Source organism: Haliaeetus albicilla, chromosome Z (genome assembly GCF_947461875.1).
Source record: "Haliaeetus albicilla chromosome Z, bHalAlb1.1, whole genome shotgun sequence".
Taxonomy (NCBI): domain Eukaryota; kingdom Metazoa; phylum Chordata; class Aves; order Accipitriformes; family Accipitridae; genus Haliaeetus; species Haliaeetus albicilla.
The window spans coordinates 25,489,617-25,511,115 of NC_091516.1; the positions used below are offsets into that span (position 1 = coordinate 25,489,617).

The window sequence follows — 21,499 nt, forward strand, 5'->3', positions numbered from 1 at the left end:
CTCCTTTGGACCCTTGTCTGCATCTTTTTTTGAATTGTGGGGACCAGAACTGGACCCAGTACTCCAGGTCCAGCCTGACAAGCGGTGATTAAAGTGGGATGATCACATCTGCTAATAATGTGCCTGTGATGCAGCTCAGGATCCAATTTGCCTTGGTTGCTGCAGTGGCACACTGCTGACTCATGTTCAGCTTGTTGTCCACCAGGACCCCCAGGTCCCTTTCAGCAAGGCTGCTCCCCAGCCACACAGATCATAGCCTGTTTGGTTATTTTGTCCCAGCTGCAGGACTTTGCACTCGTCTTTGTTGAACTTCATAGAGTTCTTGCTAGCCCATTCTTCCAGCCTGTCCAGGTCTCTCTGAAAGACAGCTCTCCCTTCTGACGTGTCCACCTCACCACCCAGTTTAGTGTCGTCAGCAAACTTGATCAGGGTGTTTTCAGTCCCAGTACTGATCCCTGGGGGACCCCACTTGTGACAGGCTGCCAGCCTGAGTAAAAACCATTGATTACCACCCTCTGAGTGCAGGCTGTGAGACCATTTCCTACCCATTTTGCAGACCACCCATCCAGTCTGTATCTTGGTAGTTTGTCCAGGAGAAGGCTGTCAGCCACTTCTGTTAACACCTGGGTTAACTCCAGGCCCATTGATTTATCTGCGCTGAGCCCCTACAGAGGGCCACTACTGGTGGTTCGACACGTGCATTGTTATAGCTGCTTGATCCTGTGAGCTGGTACAGATGGAGGAAAGGAGGTATTGACCACCTCTGCCTTCTCAGCATTATTTGTAACCATTTTCCCTGCCCTGTTTAGTAATGGGCCTAGGTCTTCCCTGTGCTCCTGCTTACTCCTCACATATCTGAAGAACCCTTTCTTCTTGATGTCTCTGGCCAATTTTAGTTCTAGGTGAGCCTTAACCTTCCTGTCTGCACCTCTGCATGCCCTACCAAGGTTCTTGTAGTCCTCAGTGGGCAGGTGGCTGCCTTTCCATAGCCCGTATGCTTATTTTTTATTTTTAACCACACCCAAAAGCTGTATTTTCTTCAGTGGCTTTTTTCTTGGCAGTGGTGGTAACGGGGAATTGTTCTACTAGTAGTCCCAAGATTTTGAGAAATGTTAGGATGTGGCTAACCTGCATTTCTACTTTGCCATTGAGGGATTTTATATCTATCTTTCTGTGATGGCAGACTGAAATTTTCTACCTAACCTGCTTGAATGGGGTGCAGCATTAAAGTAAAAATATGGTGATAGGTTGTTTTCATGCAGCTGAAATAAAGGGAGAAGGGAGTGAGTAAAATTGTGTAGCAAAACTGTAGCGTTCGCCGCATATCAAGGTGCCACGATTAGATCACTGATCACCCCCCAGACCAGGGAAAGAGACAGATAACACACACAGTGTGAGTGCCAACTTCCGCCTTTTATTGCGCAGTCAATTCCTTTTATACTAACAAGGGTAGGCGGGATTACAGACACATCATAAGGCTGCAACTAACCCTCTAACTTTCTGTGACATCGCGAGATCTTCCGAATGCCAAACCCTACACAAAACCTTTGGGGAAGTAATGTGGAATGGGAAATATCAATATAATATTTCAGGCTCTACCAATTTTAGCAGTTTTTCCTGGCATTTAAAAAAAACCAACAAACCAAACCTGTAATAGTCTGATCTTGATTTCAAGTCCTACAGTCTTGTAGAGGCAGGTAACTAAACAGTACAACTTAGAGATCCTGAAGCTGTTCTTAGCCCACTGTATGTCCCTGGATAAAGTTTAAATACCTTTATCAATAAATGGCAGTTTCACAGCTGTATTCAGAAGAAATTTCTGGCTCCCAGTGATCTTGCCAGCCAGAGAGATGGCATTATAGATTGCTGAATTTTTCTCGTAAAGTAATTGTAATACATAAGTAATGGGATAAGCTAATTTTAATATTATTTTTAAAAGGTCTTCTAAAATACAGGGGTATTCTACCTTTCATTAGCCAAAATAAATTTACATGGCATTGAACAATGTGTTTAAAATGAAATTCTGCAGTTCTGTGGAGGACAGCTTCTGCCACTCAAAATCTCTTTTTACCTGGTAATTTAAAGGTGAGTAGGGCCTGCCTTGCTGGAGTCTGAATTCCATTTTTAATGTTCATTTGCAGATATCTTTTCAAATACTTTCTTGACCTGATTTTTATATAAATGTTCTTCATGTAATTATTGCCTGCCAGCTACTGTCTTGATAATGGAAAGACATTTCTGAAAACGTTGCATTTTCTAAGGAAACAAAGAATTAGTAGGAAAGAGATGGTTTGTCTTGCATTAAGCTTTTTTGTTTTAATGAAAAACTTTGAACTTCCGCATTAATTTGCAGAAGCCTTAAAATATATATACTTTTACATATATAAAAACCTGAGTTAGGAGGATTCCTCATTTGTATTTTACTACTTTTCTGCTTCTAAATGTTATCTTTCATGACTATAGAACGTTTTGTTCTGAGAAGTGAAACAGTTAATCCAACTTTACATTTTTTGTTTAACTTAAACTGTGGTGTTTTATTAAGTACTATCAGAAGTTAAGAGAATTTCCTTAAAATAATGTAGATGATACTTGCACGTTTGTGATGCATTTGTGATTGTCAGGAACAGAAGTTTTTAATGTACTCCAGTTTTATTGTGTCCATTTTAGTGAGGAATTACCAGCAGGAACAGGAATGATGGATGCCAAATAAAGGGGGAACTCCTGAATAGGGAATTAGCAACCCACTCAAACATCCTTAGTGCAGGAATTAATATGAAGAATTGTAAAGAAATGTATTGCAATTTATTCTTTAAATTTATTGCATTGGGACCCTAAAAAAGGATTATTTTTTTTTATGATAGAGCTGGATTAGTTATGTTTTTTCTTTGTTCTTTCATGGTACCTTATTTTGTTTGATTGAGAATTTTGTTTGTTTCACTTGTTCTCAGGTGTCCTTCAAACTCCTTTTCCCCATAACCAGCTCTTACAGCTCATTGTATACAACCTGTAAGATCATAGAGCTTATGAAAGAGAAGTCTGCGGTTACTAACTGGTTATCTTCAGTGAAATCACTGCTGCCTGTTACAACTCGAGTCCCTGCCCATGTTTTTCTGCTGCTGGCTTACCTACTGATCCAAGAAAATGGAGACATTCTTCGTGATGTACTCCAGGCTACTACGGAAATAGCCAAGGCTGATTGTTCTCAGGTAAATTTTTACTGGTGGTGGATTTTGTTACAGGGATTGGGCTGGATTCAGCAGTCTGAGAGAGGCAAGGCTGCTGCAGCTTCATGACCACAGATCTGACAAGTGGCAAGACTGTGCCTGTATTCCCAGTACTTACATGCACATGCAGCACACCTATACGCAACATACTTGTGCTTATATATATATATAAAATGCAGACACACAGAGCACTCACAAGAACACAAAACAGCACCAACAGCCCCATCCTGCTCTGCTTTCTAGCTGAGCAGGATGGAGGTCTACTAGTGGGAGTATATGTACAATGTATAGATACGTGTGATATGTACAGTATGGATCCCTCCACACACAGACACGCAGACACACACCCCCCACACCCCTCCCCCCCGCACTGCTGTGTGGGATTCCCCTGGCCCCCAAGTAGGAACTCACCTTTTGTGGGTCACTTACAGCAAAACGTGTATTTTGTCTCTGTTTTCGAGTATTTTTCAGTTGTTTATGCTTAGGAAAAAAGACTGGCTTGTTTGCTGATGTTATCTAAGAAGTATGAAAATACAACATAAGGAAGTTGAAAAGAGGCTGCTAAACTATTTCTGACTTTTGGTGACCTCACACATTATTCTCGTGTGTTCTTTTTTTATTACTGGAAGACTGCCAAGTCCCTTGTGATTTCTGTATTTCTGTATTCTTGCTACTTAAAAATATGTGCATGGTCTTTGTCAGCTTCAGTACTGAATTTAAGCCAGAATTACACAGTATGTTTATACTTATCTACGTACCTGGAAAGATAAATGGGGATATCTAGAAACAGTAACAGGTAATGCAGGAGGCATTATACAGAAACAATCCTATCTTATTTGTAAAATAAAAAAAATGTAGGGAAGGAAGAAGTGTTGCTTCAAATTTCAGATGTGCCATAAAGACAAGCTTTATTTGCTTCAGGTTTTTTTAAATTGCTTTCTGTCCCAAAGGGTTGTCACACTCTGCAGCACAAGAGTTGGAAAAAGATAGAGCTTATGGGATATGTGCTTGGTGACTTATGGTGCTGAGCACTGTAGTTCTGATCCAGGGAAGCAGTCCAGGATGCGCTTGCAGTTGAACACATACTGAAATGCTGTGCTAAACCAGACCTGTTATACAGTGCTTTTGGAGATAACTGTATTTCTTAAGCTGGAGAAGCTTTTAAACCAGGTGACAGCTTCATCTGTTGCGGGCTGCCTGCTGTTAACCTTTTATGTATCTTCTTAAATCTCTTTCAGGCTGGCCTTTGTTTTGCGGTTTTCTTCTGTGGGTGTGTTTCATAATGCACTCAAGTTGATACAGATTTGGGAGCATGTGGTTTGTTTAAAATTTTTTTCTCAGTTTGACTGAATTTTTTGGACTTTATCTTTTCTTTATTGTCTTTCTAGCATTGTATTCAGTCATACTTTTGTCTTGTAAGTAGGTTTTGTGGGGATTGGTTATTTTATATTTCTAGGCTTAAATGATGCTCGTTCCAGGTTTTTTGTTTTCTGTCTTTAGACACTTGAAATTTGTAACCTGTTTATTAAAGATAAAGGTTTGGGTTTTGGATGATATGGGGAAAAAGTAATTCTGACTCCTGTTCAGACACACAGCAACATATTGAAAAGTCCAGTTTTCAGCCTGGAGAAAATTGCAGAGTTTTGCTATAGAATTACTGATCAGGACTGTGAGTGTTATGTGGGTGTGGAAGAACATGTAGAATCTGTTAATTTACATGAACTGTAAGATCACTGCTCTGAAAAAAGAGCGAAATGTGTTATTTACATCTTAGCAGACCAACTGTCCCTGGGTTTCAAAGAAGTGTGTAACCTCCAGACAGATTTAACTCATTGCATTTCTCACTATAACTTGAGGAAGTAGACACATACAATACTTTGGAGGGAGGAATAAAAAAGGCCGTGTTTTCTTGGTCTTAAAAGGATTTTTCATTGTGGCATCAGTAGCATAGCATTGGGGTTTTTTGGTTTTGGGTTGGTTTTTTTGTTTGTTTGTTTGTCTGGAAGAATCATAGAATGCTTTGGGCTGGAAGGGACCTTTAAAGGTCATCTAGTCCAACCCCCCTGCAATGAGCAGAGACATCTTCAACTAGATCAGGTTGCTCAGAGCCCCGTCCAACCTGACCGTGAATGTTTCCAGGGATGGGATATCTACCACCTCTCTGGGGAACCTGTGCCAGTGTTTCACCACCCTCATCATGACAAATTTCTTCCTTAGATCTAGTCTGAATCTATCCTCTTTTAGTTTAAAACCACTACCCCTTGTCCTATTGCTACAAGCCCTACCAAAAAGTCAATCTCTGTCTTTCTTTTAAGCCCCATTTAAGTACTGAAAGGCCGCAATAAGGTCTCCCCAGAGCCTTCTCTTCTCTAGGCTAAGCAATCCCAACTCTCTCAGCCTTTCTTCATAGGAAAGGTGTTCCGTACCTCTGATCATTTTTGTGGCTCTCCTCTGGTCCTGCTCTAACAGATCTGTGGCTTTCCTGTACTGAGGACTTCAGAGCTGGATAAAGTACCCAGGTGGGGTGTCACCAGAGCAGAGTAAATACAGGTGCAGCATATTGGGAATAGGTATAGCAGTGAAGAGAAAATTGCAAACTAAACTGAAGGGTGCAGCTGACTTGAGTTGTCTGCAACACATCTGTAGCACACTTCAAACCACAAGTAGCCATCAGTTGAATTGAAAAAAGTTATTGGGCAGTTTGCTGTTATAGTAACAGCAATATGTATCTGTAGCATCCATGCCCATATGCGAATTAAATCAGGAAGTGTCATACTCTACTCATTTTATTGTATTTTGAAGTTCCTGTTTTGTCCTGTGCATGCTGCTATCATTATGGTAATGTTAATTAGTATGGTATTTCATTTCAGTGAATACACAGGTGCTTGCAGGTTTAAGATGACACTGTTTATACAAAGCCTGAACTGCAATGTTGATAGTTGCTTTAGGAAGAACATGCAAGGCTACACAGCTTATTTGCAGTTCAAAATAAGAACAGGATCTGGTTCCTAGATAGTTATTTTTGAAGTATTTATTCAGTGTTCTTAGTATACTCCTTGTTGAATTGTATGTAGAACAGCTGCCCTGGGATGCTACAAATCTGATGTCAGTGGAAATACTGAGCTGCTAGAAGTTAGAACTGACTCCTCAAAGTTAGGCATCTGTTGGAAATGTTCGAAATGAAGTGCTTTTTATTCTTTTCAGGATATCTTTTCCTATTCTTACTTTGTCCATTTAATGGTTCTTTCTTATTTTCTTAGAATAGCTGTTACTTTCTTGCACATGGATGAATTCTTTCTCTTAAACTAGATTTAAAATTCTTCCATTCTGTTACAGCTTTGTACCTCTTCTAGAGGACAGTTAAATAACACAAAACAGGGGAGAATTAAAAAGCAAAAAAAAGCATAACAAAACATGCGAGGAAGTTAGAACCTCGCAGTACTTAAGGCAAAAGATTCTTTCTCAGACAGCTGTGACAAGTGGGCACTTGTAGCTGCTTTTGCTGCTTCATGCAATGTTTGGCTTCCTTTTAATTTGTCACCTGCTTCGTGTCACTCTATTTAACTTAAGATACCAATGCTGTGTGTTGTTCAAAACCTTACAGTGAAAATTACTGGATCATGAAGGCTCCAGTGGTCTGTAGCAGCGAGAAATAAATATATTGCACTAAGAGTTCCTAGGTTATTTTCCCTGACATGGTAAAACTCCAAACAGCCTATGCTAGGAGAGCCATTTACCAAATGGTGGTGGTATTGCTGCTGATCACTAGGTACAATAGCATGCTTTAGTATTTTTGGAATGAGCATGGTGTAGAGTTCATTCAGTAAATTGTTACTTAACTGTTTGAAAGAAGTGGAAGCCTTGACTCTGACAAGTTATTTTAGTTCTGAGTCTGCTTAATGGGTCCACAGAGATTATTACAGTGTGACACAGCACTGCCCTGAAAGATTATCACATTATTTCTCATAGGTGCAATGCTCTCTATGAGGCAGGAGGAATTACTTAGGACTTGTCTGGTCTTTCTCTTGCAGTTAAAGTATTTAGTGCAGGGGAAGAAAGCATTGAAGCTCATGGATGGGGGAAATAACCGATTAATGATGGCAAAGTTATACTTTGGGAATTGCTTTATTTGTACTGTGTTCTATTCAGTTCCACAGAGGAGGGCCACAAAGATGATCAGGGGTCTGGAGCACCTCCCCTACGAGGACAGGCTGAGAGAGTTGGGGTTGTTCAGCCTGGAGAAGAGAAGGCTCCGGGGAGACCTTATAGCGGCCTTCCAGTACCTAAAGGGGGTCTACAGGGAAGATGGGGAAGGACTCTTTCATCAGGGAGTGTAATGATAGGATGAGGGGTAATGGCTTTAAACTGAAAGAGGGTAGATTTAGATTAGATGTAAGGAAGAAATTCTCTACTGTGAGGGTGGTGAGGCACTGGAACAGGTTGCCCAGAGAAGTTGTGGATGCCCCATCCCTGGAAGTGTTCAAGGCCAGGTTGGATGGGGCTTTGAGCAACCTGGTCTAGTGGAAAGTATGCCTGCCCATAGCAGGGGAGTTGGAACCTGATGATCTTTAAAGTCCCTTCCAACCCAAACCATTCTATGATTCTGTGAAATAAATGGTGCTTTATAACAGATGGGGAAAGTAAGTGGTAAAACAGTGATTGGAATGTCCTTTAAGTTGAGAAAGTGGAAGGCTCATCACAACAAACTTGTTAAACATTTTGAATCTTCAGCTCCATAGTGCACTTTCTGAAGGATGCAGTGGAAGGTGGTGTGCAGCATAGTAATTAGAAGGCTGTTCTAAAGAAGAGAGTAAGAAAATCAGAGGTTGGTTGTAGAAAGAAGAGAATAAAAAATGGCTGTTAATCCCAAGCTTATTTTTAAACAGTCACCTATATTAACTTGAATCTGTTCATTTGGTGTTAGCAGCACTTGAACACTCAGTTTAAACCCAGGTGTTTGTAATGGAAAGAAGGTCTAAACAAGTAAATACAGGTACATTCCAAATTCCATGTCTTTGATTCATGTTCAAATCAAAGCAAGCTTGTGCTACCAGACCTTAGCACTTAGCCTTGCAAAAGGTTAATAGAATGTCCACAGGGCAAAATGAAAAAGTATCAGCTTTGCAGCCAAACTGTGGACTACCTGTACTACAGCAGAATATATGGAAGTGCTGAGATGTCATGGTGAGGGTCATAGCATAAAAAGAATTGTGTGGTGCTTTTTTTTCTTTCTTTTTTTTTTAAGGGATCAAGATAATAAGTAATTGTGCTGCTAGTGAAATTCTGTTTACTTTGTGGTTCAGATAATTAGTGGTTGTAGCTGTGGATATTGAATTGAAAAGCAAAATCTGAGTGGAAGAATTGTGTTTCAAAACAAAACAGGGTCAGAAAGAGAGAATGTGCATCGAGAATGCTATCCTCATTGCTTTCATGTTTATTACGACATCATAAGGGGGGTTCACAAACAGCATCTCCCATTTCCACACTGAATATTGTTTTTATAAGGAGTCTGTTGTCTCTGCAGTAAATTAATGGAGCATTTAAAAAATCTTGCTAGGTTTAAAAATAATTACCAGAACTGATTTACAGACATTGTTGTTGTTATACTTTATTTTTGTTTTTTTTTTCTTGCCCTTTTCATGAAGATAGCCTACAGAGGACTTCTGTGTATGTACCTTCTCCTTCCCCACTGAGTGAAAGCCTTTTTATGGTGCAAGATTGGTAATTATATTAGATATGTTTTTTAGCTGAGGCATTTTGGAGTAATGGTCTGAAAAACTATGGAAGAAAATCCAGACATCTTTTTAAAAGGCTGAGGAATGAAGAGTAGTACATGGGCTTTTAGGCTGTCTTAAATCAAATCACTGCAGAGGCTGCACTGACACATGCTTTCGTGAAAGGCTTAACACAGTCCTTCTAATCAGATGAATTTTCCTGTTGTGCAAAAACTGTTATTACACTGTGTGAAACCAGCTGTGCTGCAAGGGGAAGAAATTAAATCATCTGACTGAGAGGTCACTGGTGAATAGTAGCACAAGATCTATTACCATTATTAGAGGATTATGAGGCTCTAGAGGACATCCATTCTTTTATGGTCTTTCAACTGCTGGAATGAAATATTTTAGTGGTAGATGACACCCTTCTGGGAAATCCATCTGAAGATGCATTATTTTGCATTCTTTGGGGGCTGATAGTGCATTTAAAAAAAAAAAAGTAAAATACATTTTTATTTGGGTAGAAAACATGTTTAAGGATATGTTGAACTAGATTTGGCTTGCTCAGGTGGTACCTGATGGTATTGTTCTATGTCTGATTACGTGAACTTTGGAGAGTAGCTGCAGGGAAACAATCATATTATAGTCAGATCTTGTGGACAGATTCTTCATGGTTGAAGAATCTAACCTATTGTTTAGGATCCTGCTGGAATACATGAAACTTTTGAAAACCTGGCTTATGTTCTTTAAAAAGTGCTTCTGATTTTTGACAGCAGTTTATTTTATAGCTTTTCTAAACAGAAACGTATCTTCATTTGTGCACTTACCTGGAAAACTGGTTCCTTCATTTGTGTGAATTTTTCAGTACTTTTGTCTTGCTTACTGGAACAAGAAATGCCAGAGTACTGAACACTTTCAAAAACCTGCTCATTTCATTGCGTTGCCTACTGGAGAACTAGGCTGATGCTACCTCTCTTCCAAAGTTCAGCCTGACATTTCCCAGAAGTAAAAACCTGTAACTTTGCAGTGACATTTATTTCCTGCCTTTTGTTTGCCTTGTGGGGGGGGGGGCCTGGAGTGATCTCTTAGTGTTACAATTGACTCAGAAGAAACCCTCCAGGATAGGCATGGAAGCAGAGAAAGTGTGGTGGGAATAATGTAAAATGATATACTAAATTTAGAGTTTAAAATGGGGACAGCATATGCTAATATGTATTTGGATTATATTTTTTTGAAATGGGTTTTTCCTTTTGGACATGACTATACTTGGCTTGCTGTTTTCTGGCTGTCTTTTATTCTTTGTTCTGACACAAGGGCTGCATGAGGACAATTTCTCTTCAGTAAAATGTAAGGAAGTGTGAAGGAACAGAAGAGGATTATCGTCCTCCCCTGCTATCCTCCCTTAGCTTGTGCTTTTGAAGAAGAATAACTGTCCTGTAGCTTAGAAAAAAGAAATCAGACCACCAAATTGCAGAGTGAGAATGGTTCTCAGACCTATTTATTAAATAAACAAATGCATTTTGTCTCCCATGCTTAATCTTACTTTAAAAAGGAGAGTCATTGACATAACTTAGCCTCATTTTTGAGATGTAAATTAATTTTAAAAACAAAAAACATAATCTTGAAACCTTTCTTCAGGTTACTGATGACCTTACTTGACCTAACCACGGCATCCTCCAGGAGCATGGGAGATGCAGAAGGCAGTGTTGCCAGGCGGCATGCCTCTCCTTCTCCAGAGCTGCTTCCTACCTGCTGGGAGCTAATGAAGTGTTTTATCAGCTCTTTGGAGCTGTTAAGCCCTTGATGAAGATTTAGCATAAATTTAATATTGAAATTAGTCCCAGCATTGATTCTCCATTCCATGAGGGAGATGGAGAGAGGAGCAGCTTTGCTGTACTAGAACATTTTGGGTTTTTTCCTAATCTTATAATTTGAATATACAGTTCAAAACAAGTGCACTTTAAAGGACAGTACCTTTAAGGAAATATGTAACTGGCCTTATAGTAGCACGTGCTTAGACTTTTCCTCAGAATTTTGTAAATCAAACATAGCATCTGTTCACTAGATGTTAGTGTAAAAGTCATTGTAGAACTTCCATTTAATACCTGTTTAGTGTAGAATAAACTTCATAACTAGAAAATTAACGTGGACACAGGACTCAGAATGAACTTATCATAGCTGATGAAGGCTCGGCCTGAGCAGACTACTTTAAAGAGTTTGAATGCTTTTATAACTAAGGATTATGAATATCATTTATTATTAGAATTTATTTTGAGTGTCATTCAGTCTGATTCCCATATCTGTAGTCCAGTGTAGCTACAACTGAGAAAAATGCAGGAAGTAGTAGCCTATTCAATAGAGAGCTAGCTTAAGACCAAAATGAGTCGCATAAGACCATGCCTCTGGCAAAAGTAAGAGACACTATGAGGAGAGATTGAAAGGAAGGAACTTAGGTAAGGAGTTTGATCATTGTAATGACATATCTGACATCTCTATTGATGTTTTAGATAGCCTTTTTGTCCAGCACAGGGTAAACCAATGACACATTTATCAGGGATGGGTATGGTTAAAGAATTAATAAACCCCTCTTGACCTCAGAGTTGAGAGGCTTCCAGCCATGCTGCTGCATACAAAACTTTCTGGATAGTTTGTTAGAAGACATTTCTTCCCTGTTCACACATTGTGTTAACAGTTGTATGGGAAACTTACATTAGAGAAGCACACGTGACCTCCCTGATAATTTTGGGACTTAAAATAGTGATGCAGGTTGCCGTGTTAGTGTTAATGACTGTCCCCTGAAGGCATGGAATGTGCATTGCTTGCTCATTGCCCTGCAATTTACCTTGTATCATTCAAGGATTTAGGTAACAGTAAATCAGGTGATTTATTTTTTCCTTAACACTCAAGGTACAACAGGTGCCCAGAAATAAAACTGCTTGCATCTATCAAGTCTCCTAGCTTCAAGGGGATTTTTTTTTTCCTTCCTGTATTGCTTGGTTTCTGCACAAGCTTCCCTTTTCCTAAGGCTTGATTTAACCAAAACCAGTCCTTGCTTTGAGGATGTTGAACCTTTGGTACTAAAGTCTTCTTTTGGGTTCTATTTAATTTAATCAGGAAGTTAATTTTAGTTTTCTTCCTGTGTACTAATGAACATAATTTTCTCTTAGTGTTGTGTCCCAAGTTTGGAGCGACTCAGGTTTTTGGATTTTCTTTGTCAGAATTAAGGTGAAACGACACCAGGGAAGTTCAAACAACAATCAACGTTTATTCAACCAAGCTAACCTTGCCCAAGTACAAGTGAACTTATCAATATGAACCTTGCATCATGTCATTAAGCCGTTGTTTGAAAAGAGAGGGAGGTGTAGAAAAAGAAGCGGAAAAAGAACATGAAACTGTGTCGGGAGAACCCTCCCATTGAGTCACAAGGTTCAGAGCACACCCCCTTGCTTTCTGGACTCCTTCTCAAAGAAGAGCCAAGGGGCAGCTGGATCCACTCCTAGTCCCAGACTTGGTCAACGGTTTGTGTTTAAAAGGATGAGGTGTAGGGACTGTGCAAAAGAGAGTGAGAAAAAAAAAAAAGAAAGAGAGAGCGAGAAGAAAAGGATTTCACCAGTCCTGGGTCCAGCGTTGGTCCAGCCAGCCCAAAGATCCAGTTCCAGAGGGCATGCACTGAGAACTCGTCCTCCATTTGTTTGTAGCTCAGGGGTGTTAGTCGGTGGTCTTGACATGCGTAGTTCATGTTCCCAGGGTTCTCCAGAATTGGTCGGTGGGCTTGGGGTACCATTGGGGAGTTGCCTCTCTCTCCCTGCAGGCATGACTGCTTAAGAAAGAAGCGCAGTCCCATCCTCCGTGGGGCCCCCTCCTCCAGGTGCATACGCTGTGCTGCTTCTCACGGTCGCTTAAGATAAGGAATTGCAGCTTTGGAGAAGCGCGGTCCCATCCTCTGTGGGGCCTTCTCCTCCAGCCACATTTTCCTGTTTTCACAGCTCCAGCACTTCTACAGAGGCCGTCTTCTCCACCAAAGTTCTTTAAAAAATGTTTGAGACATTAACTATAATTTGTCAGACCGTCACACTTAGGCAGTGCTGTTGTCCCTTTGGCATGGGTAAAGTGGGGAATACAACTGCATTGTGCATACGTTAGTCTAAACAAATTGTAACAGTTGGGGAGCGGGAAGGAAAGGTAGGGCAGCAAATTAAATCTCATGTTTTGAGTGAAGGTTTCTTTTTTCTGTTTTTCAATGTCAACGCAGACATCTTATTACTGAATTTTGACTGGGACCACAATTGATGTTGATCAAAGTCTGCTGTGTGCTGATGAGTTTGGAATGACTTGCTTCCCCACCTGCTTTTGTACTTTAAAGAATATCATGATAACAAGGAATACTCCTTATGATGCAGGATTTATACAATATTGTGATGATGGTCTTGAAAGTGTGACCAAGCATTTCAAAGACATTTAAGCTAGGAGGAATGTGCTGATTAAGGCATCTGATGGGATAAATTCAAGGAAGCCCCCCGAGAGTGGGGTGGGGGAGAAAGATCCCAATTGCAATGCGTATTTGAAATACCAGTTGAGCTGTGATGAGAATAGAGCCAGGTGGGGAGGAGAAAAAAAACCAACTTATGTTGAACACAGAAGAAAAGGTAGTGCAGAGACTTACTGAGGAGCTCCCTTTCCCAAGTTACATTAAAGCCCTGTTCCAAGGTGATGCTGTGAAGTGGGTTGTATGTGGACTCACTCCTTTGACTTCCATGTTGTGGGCCCATGTGATAGGGGGTCCTGAAAGGAGTTTGGGGTTTAAAAGGAGTTTGGGGTTTAAAAGGTTCTTACTTGTCATACAGAGAAAATCTGAGAGAATCTAAGAACGGTGAGGTACATTGCTTCTCGAGGAGTATGTTACTCTCAGAAGTATCTTACTTCTTTAGAAGGAAGACTTCAGTCTTCCTTCTACAGGACTGTTTATTCTGGATGAGTTAAATTTTTGTTGAGAGAAAAGCAGATTGATAATTTCAGAGCAACTTGCAAAGAACCACCACTGTTCTGATGAAAGTCAGGTTTATGGCCACTTAAACAGGAGGAGTGGTATCCATCTCATAACCTACCTTGAATTGTTGCAAAGTTGGTGTGACTTTATACAGTTAATGGTAATTTAGAAATATGTTAAAATTATCTCTGGCTACAGCTGTCTGGGCTGCTTAGGTCTGCTGAGACAAGGTTGTTAGGTTGGCCTGGGAGAGCGTGGGTTAAGAATGCTTGTTGGGAATGTTCACACTGAGGCAAGGCACTGGGGAGTATAAAACCAGACCTTGGTGGGTGACTCTTTCTTGTGGTCTATCTGTTTTGCCCTTAGCTTTAAGGTAATAGTAGTGTTTATTATAGATTCAGCTTTTGGGAATGAAGAAGCAAAACCAAAAAAACCCTGCAAAAAAACAAAGCCAGAGGAATGCTTGAGATGAAAAGCTAAATTTGTCACTTAGAGGTTTGCATATTCAAATGAGCTATTCTCACTGCCACCTTGTATGCTGATCTGTGCTATAAGATATGCACAGTTAAATAAATAAATAACCTCTACTTAATTATCCCTGAAATCCTGAAAATTGATTGATGTATTTTATTACACATTGGCTTTTGAAACCTGCAGTTGCATCCTAGATTCCTATAAAAGCATCTAAACAAATTTCTAGTCTTCCATTTGCGTAAATCTAACAGTCTTGTGATATGTGTAAGGCAGGATGTTTAATTAACCCATTTGCAATTTACATTTTCTGTGTATAAAAAATTCTTATTTCATCTAATGGAAGAAGTCTTGCTCCTATAGTTCTTATTTACAAAACTAGTCATTATGTGTGTATAATAGCAGGATTGAATGTTCTCTTTGAAATACTTGTGCTTCATATGAAGCTTTAGCTTGACGGATCCTGCCTCATCTGTATCTCTGATACCTTATTTCTATTTTGCTCATCTGCCATAAAGTTTTTATGTAAAAGATAATTTAAAAAACTTTAATTTGTACATATTGTGGTTTAACCCCAGTGGGCAGCTGAGCCCCACACAGCTGCTCACTCACTCCTCTTTGGTGAGATGGGGGAGAGAATCAGAAGGGTAAAAGTGAAAAAATTCATGGGCTGAGATAAAGGCAGTTTAATAGGGAAAGCAAAAGCTGTGTGTGTAAGCAAAGCAAAACAACGGATTCATTCACCACATTCCATGGACAGGCAGGTGTTCAGCCACTTATTCAGGAAAGCAGGGCTCCATCACATGTAATGGTTGCTTGGGAAGACAGATGCTGTAACTCTGAATGTCCTCCCTTCTTCCCCCAGCTTTATATGCTGAGCATGACATCATATGGTCTGGAATATCCCTCTGGTCAGTTGGGGTCAGCTGTCCCGGCTGTGTCCCCTCCCAGCCTCTTGTGCCCCCCCCAGCCTCCTTGCTGGTGGGGTGGGGTGAGAAGCAGAAAAGGCCTTGACTCTGTGTGAATGCTGCTCAGCAATAGGTAAAACATACCTGTATTATCAACACTCTTTTGGTCACAGATCCAAAACATAGCCCCATACAGGCTACTGTGAAGAAAATTAACTCTAACCCAGCCAAAATGAGTACACAGCAAAAGCTGGAAAACTGCTGAACTTACCTTCAGTCCAAAGAAAGGGAGGGAGAGTGCTAGCTAAGAAGATGCTTTCGTTTTTGGAATAAAGAGGTGGGAAAGCAAGGCACTGTTAAACTTGTATTGAAAGTGCTTCTGGGTGTGAAAGTCTGCTCAAATGAATACTACCTTAAATTCTTAGCCACTTTTGTTGATTTTGCTTTGAAAGATTTACAGTAAAGCCAGTCCTCTGTCTAGGCAGGTGCTGGGGTGATGACTGCCTCTACAGATGGTAGACAACAACCTTGGAAAATAGAGAGAGGGAGGGAGACTAGTCAATTAGTAAAAAATGTGGGGAAATTTTGGTTTATAAAGGGATTTATTCTATTTTAAAATGTCAAATAGTATTTGGAAAACCAGAAAAAACAATGTATTATACTTAATTCCTTAGGTATTAAATATAGATTCCAGAACAAGTTTTTAGGTTTGTGGAAGCATGAATTTGGATTGCTCAACTGTAAAGATAGTGATGCCTTGTAGAACAAACAGTACTTTCTTTTTCTTTTTTTCGTCTGTAATTTGGAATCAGTAATTACGGAGGGAAGTATGTGAGATCCCAGAGCTCTTGGATTTTTATTCATTATTCTTGCTCTCTAGTATCTGTGAACTGAGGCAGACCTTGTACAGTGAAAAATTTTATCATCTGAAGATACCTGGTCATGTAAAAATGCATATTGAGAGAATGTTGTAGCAGAATTTCCCATTAACTGTTTTTTGAACCACTGTATGTATAAACCACCCACATATATAAAGGTTCAGCTTTACCAGGACAAATTTTTAGAGCTGTAAGATTGCTGAATTATAGATTGGATTAAAGATTGGATCCAATCTTGTAAACATTGGGTTTGAGAGTAGCTCAGTCTTTTAGCTCAGCCCAGCATGTATGGGATTTAATACACATTTGGTTTCCTGCATTAAGCCTCCAATATTAGACTTACTTAATGAGTTTTCTAAAGTTACAGTAATTTGAGGTTAAAGAGGAAAAAAACTCTTGCAAGGGTGACTCACTCCAGAGGTAAACACTAAAAGTGAAATGGAGAACTCTATACCCTGTTTACTGTGTAAGGAAAATAATTTTCTGAAAGCCCGAAGACTCAAAAATAATTGTGTCCACTTGCTACTGCTAAATATAAAATTTCCTAATTAGCTTTTCTGTTCTTGGGAATGACATTATCTTTTAACACAAGTTTTATCTATGGAGGACTAACCCATGTGGCTAAGTGAAAATCATTACTACTGTATAAAGGCAGAATGTAAACCAATGCTGTGTAATTACTTTTAACTATCCATAAAATCAGGTGGGAAAAAAAGCAAGGCCATCATGACTAGATTTAATTTAACAACATAGTGATATGAATGTGCACCAGAAAAAAACTGAAGAACCTGCAGGAATGAAAATACTGAAAATCTGATCTAAATAAAAGGGGAATGGAGGTAAATAAGTCTGCTTTCCTTCATTGTCACTTCAGGGGCAGCTTTCTGGAAGTTTTGAACCATATATTAAAGAATGCAGTAAATTATATTGTATTATATGACAAGTTTGTGGGATGTGATAGTAGCATCATCAGAATTCCTCTGTAATGGCAGAACTGAATTGGAACAGTTTCTTCATTGATTTGATACGTGTTTCCAATACCATTTTCTATTACGTGTTTCCTTCAGTGTTCCTGTAGTGGAATTTCAGGTAAAAATAAATTTATTGGTTACTACTGAACATGCATAACAAGGTGCTTTTTAGATGGTAACTCAAAAAGAAATAAATTCTAAGTCCTATGAAATTACAGACTTTAGAATTTTCCTTTCTCTTTACTGTTAGCAGAAAAAATAATGCAAAAAGGTAGGAGTTTCTAATATGTTCTGACAAGTTCACTGTCTTCTGTAATATACTGTGTTTGCAACCTAGTTCCAAGTTTATTTCCTGTTTTTGTTTTATTTTAGGTCCCAAATCTGATCCCAGTTCTGATATTTAAATTGGGAAGACCTTTGGAGCCTGCACTTTACAGGGATATATTGTATACGTTGCCTACATTGGGTGTACACAAGGTGAGAATGAAAAATTATTAGTAAAGCAAAAAAACTATATCAATAAGAGGTCATTTATTTCTAAAAAAAATATTTGGACTAAGAAATGCGTAGCTTGCTTAACTGATTTGTAAGCTTCAGCATAACTTTCTAATATTTTGGATGGGATATGACATTTGTTTTGAAGAGTGAAACGTACATTATGCTTTATTGTCTGCACCGTATCATCATTATGTATGTATCATAAGATGCTGCTCTTGGACTTGTTATGCACTAAAGTTTTTCAGAAAATGACTTCCAGTTTCTTTCTGACATTGCAGTTGGATAGTTATCTCCTCATCCTTGCTTGTAAAATAATGATTTGTACGTTAGTCTTTGTTCTTGGACATAAAAAGTAACAGTGACATTTGATTAAAAAATTTCTTTCAGGTTTGTGTAGCTCAGATTCTACGTGCCATACACATACTGGGGAGCACGCCAAAGCTTAGAGCAGTCACTTTGCGGCTGATGACATCCTTATGGGAAAGACAGGTTAGAAAATTCTGGTAGTGTCACTAAGATAAGTGTAGTTGAAAAACTTCGTTAAATCTAACCAAGGAAGGAAATTAATTTTGGAACATTGCTTATATGCTTATAGTGTCTCATTAGCAGCAGTAAAAAGTAAATGGTGGAAGTGGTGGCTATATTGATTCTGTTTTAGTGAAAAATTTCAATAGTATGTCTTTCATGAAACCTGCTTTTCATTTCATCAGGTCTCAGACTGGAATTAGGAAAAAAAAAATTGTTTGAAGGATAGCTTTCTACTTTTCATAATGTGCAGTAAGAACAAGACCTCGATTATATGGCAATAATTCACTTCCCTGTTTATGAAGTAGCAACAGAGATCTGGTATGCAAAAGCCAGTTAGATCTCGATGCAGCATTAGATTCCAATAATGAAGAAAAGCGAAATACGGTATGCAATAAAAGTGGTATTTAGAAGTCATGTAGAAGTGCTAGCAATTGAAAATCCTGTCACTAACTTTTGAAGGTATGATGATAATTTTTAAATTAAATCTTTTCTAGGATCGAATTTACCCAGAATTGCAGAAGTTCTTGGCAATGTCTGATATGCCCTCTTTGTCTGTTGACAAAGATACTCAATGGGAAAAAATTATTGCTAAAGCTGCTTGTATAAGAGATATATGTAGGCAGAGGTAAGCGCAAGTGTTATCCATCTTATGTATTTGTAAGAGAAAGCAATTTTTTTTTTTTTTTTTTTTTCCAGAAAAGCTGCATGATTATTTTTACCTACTCTGTTATATTAATTGTGGGTAATATTTTTCTAGTTGTATGAGATACTGACTCAGGCATTGCTAATCTCAGTAGCTAGTAAGTTTTGGGGTTTATACCATAGCTAATAGAAAGTACATATAAATAAAGTTAAAATTAAAATGTCTTTATCCTGAAATAAAACATGCATCCTATACTGATCCAGAGTAGAAGCTTAAAGCATACTACTTCCAAATTATAAAAAGAGAGTGATGAAACATAAGAACAAACACCTAATGATCTGTCTATCTTTTGATCTATTCAAAGAAAGATTGGGTGCTTTTCTGAAAACTATATTTTTTCACATGCAAATTACTGATCTTTATTCAGATACGGTACTGACCACAGAACACAGTTTTACAAGTCTAACTGGATGATACATTGATTGTTTCCAGCTCTAACATGCCATGAACATCTGTACCTGATAATAATTTACAGCTCCTGAAAAGATTATTTTTAAACACATTATCAATTACTTCCTGGTTTTATGTGCATAAAACCATCTTTTCTCTGTCACCTATCTTTTGCATTCCACTTTTCACTTTTCTTCTTGAAGGTCAGTTACTAACAGCTGGGAAGATTCATGTATCTTTCAATCATCAGCTAAAAAAAAAAATTCTTAAAGAAAATACCCTTTCCTTTATCTCTTCAACCTTCTTTAATTTTGACAAACAGCATTTTTCAAGAAATCAAAAATAAAGAAAAAAAAGGTGAAAAGCGAGAGATAAATCTCAATGCAGCCGTTAATACTCTTTTTGCCAGGTAAGTGGTATAGTTAGAGTTCAGGTGTATGCACGTTCTTAGTGCACTTAGAAATTATTGGAAGAAAGTGAGAGCAGATAGAGGAAGCCTGAATGTTCCATGCATATGGATTGGCTAGCCAGATGCTATTTACCCCAAGTTCTTACAGTGTGAGGAACTGCTGAATCAGCAGTTGACACCTCCGCCACCACCGCCCAATAAAACTGAATGGATACTAAAAGTCTGGAAAGCAAACAAGCAGTCCATGCAGTCGTTGAAGGAGAGACAAATGACACTGCAGCAGCAAAAAATTTGGAAAAATGTTCTTACCTGATGTAAGCAGGGCAGAAGTCTTGCTGCTGGCATCTCCACCAATACACAGTAGCGAGTACTTATAGAAGACTGCAACGAGGAAGCAAAGAATAGTGTCTTTAGTAGCACACCTGGATTTTCCTTCTCAGTCACTTCTGGAAAGATGTAGTCTTTTAGCATACACAATGTGCTTGGACAAAAACTTCCATAGCTTAACCACGTAGTGATCTTTTATTTGGAACTTGGTGCCTGCTAATTTAATTCTCCATGTTACTCAGCCTTTAGAGCTCTCTATCATATCTTCCCTTGTATATTTTTTTTCCTCCCAGTTTTAGTCTGTTTTAGTTGTCACTTAAACAAGACCAATACTTAATGAATTTTTGTATATAGAATAGAACTTGTATGTGTGCATGAATATTGCCTTGTATCTTCATGTTTTTTTCCGTTAGGCCATATCAGCACGGAGCAGACATGTTGGCTGCAATTTGCCAGGTATTAAATGAATGCACAAAACCTGATCAAGCTTCACCGGCTGCCATAGTGTTACAGGGTCTTCACGCACTTTGTGAGGCTGAGGTAAGATTAAACTGGCTTGTCCTTGTGTTTTGCGTTTTGCGTTTTGCTTGTGGATCGTGGACTTTTTTCCTAGTTGGGGTTTTTTTTTAAGAGTACGTTGGATTGTTGCAGCATTATTTTTTTTCCTGACAAGTTTAATGCCTCTCTTCCAAGAATTGTTCCTGGGAAATTGTACTGTGAAATTCTACTACAGCAGGTCAGCCCTTCAGTGCATGGATTGGAATTTTAGGTCAGCTTTACAGTTTGTTTCAAAGACATCTTTTCGTGGATTTTTCCTTGAGATTTGGAAAGAACAGCTGTTTGGCACATAATTCTGATTGGCTGAAAAGTAGGTGAATAATCTCTTTTTTGATACCTACTTACTGGCCTGCCCTGCTGGGTCTCATTCACATAGTGAACCCAATAGGGAGTGAAATCACTTGTAATGGGAAGCCTTCTGTTTCACTCTAATGCATTGATTACTTACTGATGAATAGGACAAGTAAGCATTGGAACATGCTGCCCAGAGAGGTTGTGCTGTCTCCATCCTTGGAAGTTTCATGTTCCTTTTGGATACAACCCTGAGCAACTTGGTCTGATCTCATAGTGACCCCGCTTTTAGCAGGAGGTTGGACTAGAATTATCCTGAGATCCCTTCCAACCCAAATTGTCCTGTGATCCTATGATATCCCTGAGTTAGGAGCAAAGGCTCTTTGTTTCCACAGTGACATCCCAGACATGGTGATGCAAGCACAGACATGCTGTGAATCACACTATAGTCAAACTGTGGACTATGCAGGCCATCTGAGTTTGTGGACTAATGATAGCCTGCATGAATATTGGATTACCCATTCTCTGCCAAACATCAATTTTAAGTTTATCTCCTTCTTTGTTTTTAGTGCAGTGTTTACTGCAATGAGGCCAATCCAACAAAATCAAGGCATTGCCACATGATATGTTTGCAGTCATGTC

At 39.0% G+C, this 21,499-nt stretch overlaps 1 protein-coding gene across 3 annotated transcripts in view; it reads left to right on the plus strand.

Moving 5' to 3' along the window:
* FOCAD (focadhesin) overlaps positions 1-21,499 on the plus strand; it is a 134,954-nt gene that overhangs the window by 35,217 nt on the left and 78,238 nt on the right. For all 3 annotated transcript variants that reach the window (XM_069777479.1, XM_069777476.1, XM_069777480.1), the window contains exons 13-17: positions 2,949-3,206; positions 17,526-17,630; positions 18,039-18,140; positions 18,674-18,804; positions 20,422-20,548. In XM_069777479.1, the coding sequence (XP_069633580.1) occupies positions 2,949-3,206; positions 17,526-17,630; positions 18,039-18,140; positions 18,674-18,804; positions 20,422-20,548 (723 nt within the window). The remainder of the gene's footprint in view (positions 1-2,948; positions 3,207-17,525; positions 17,631-18,038; positions 18,141-18,673; positions 18,805-20,421; positions 20,549-21,499) is intronic.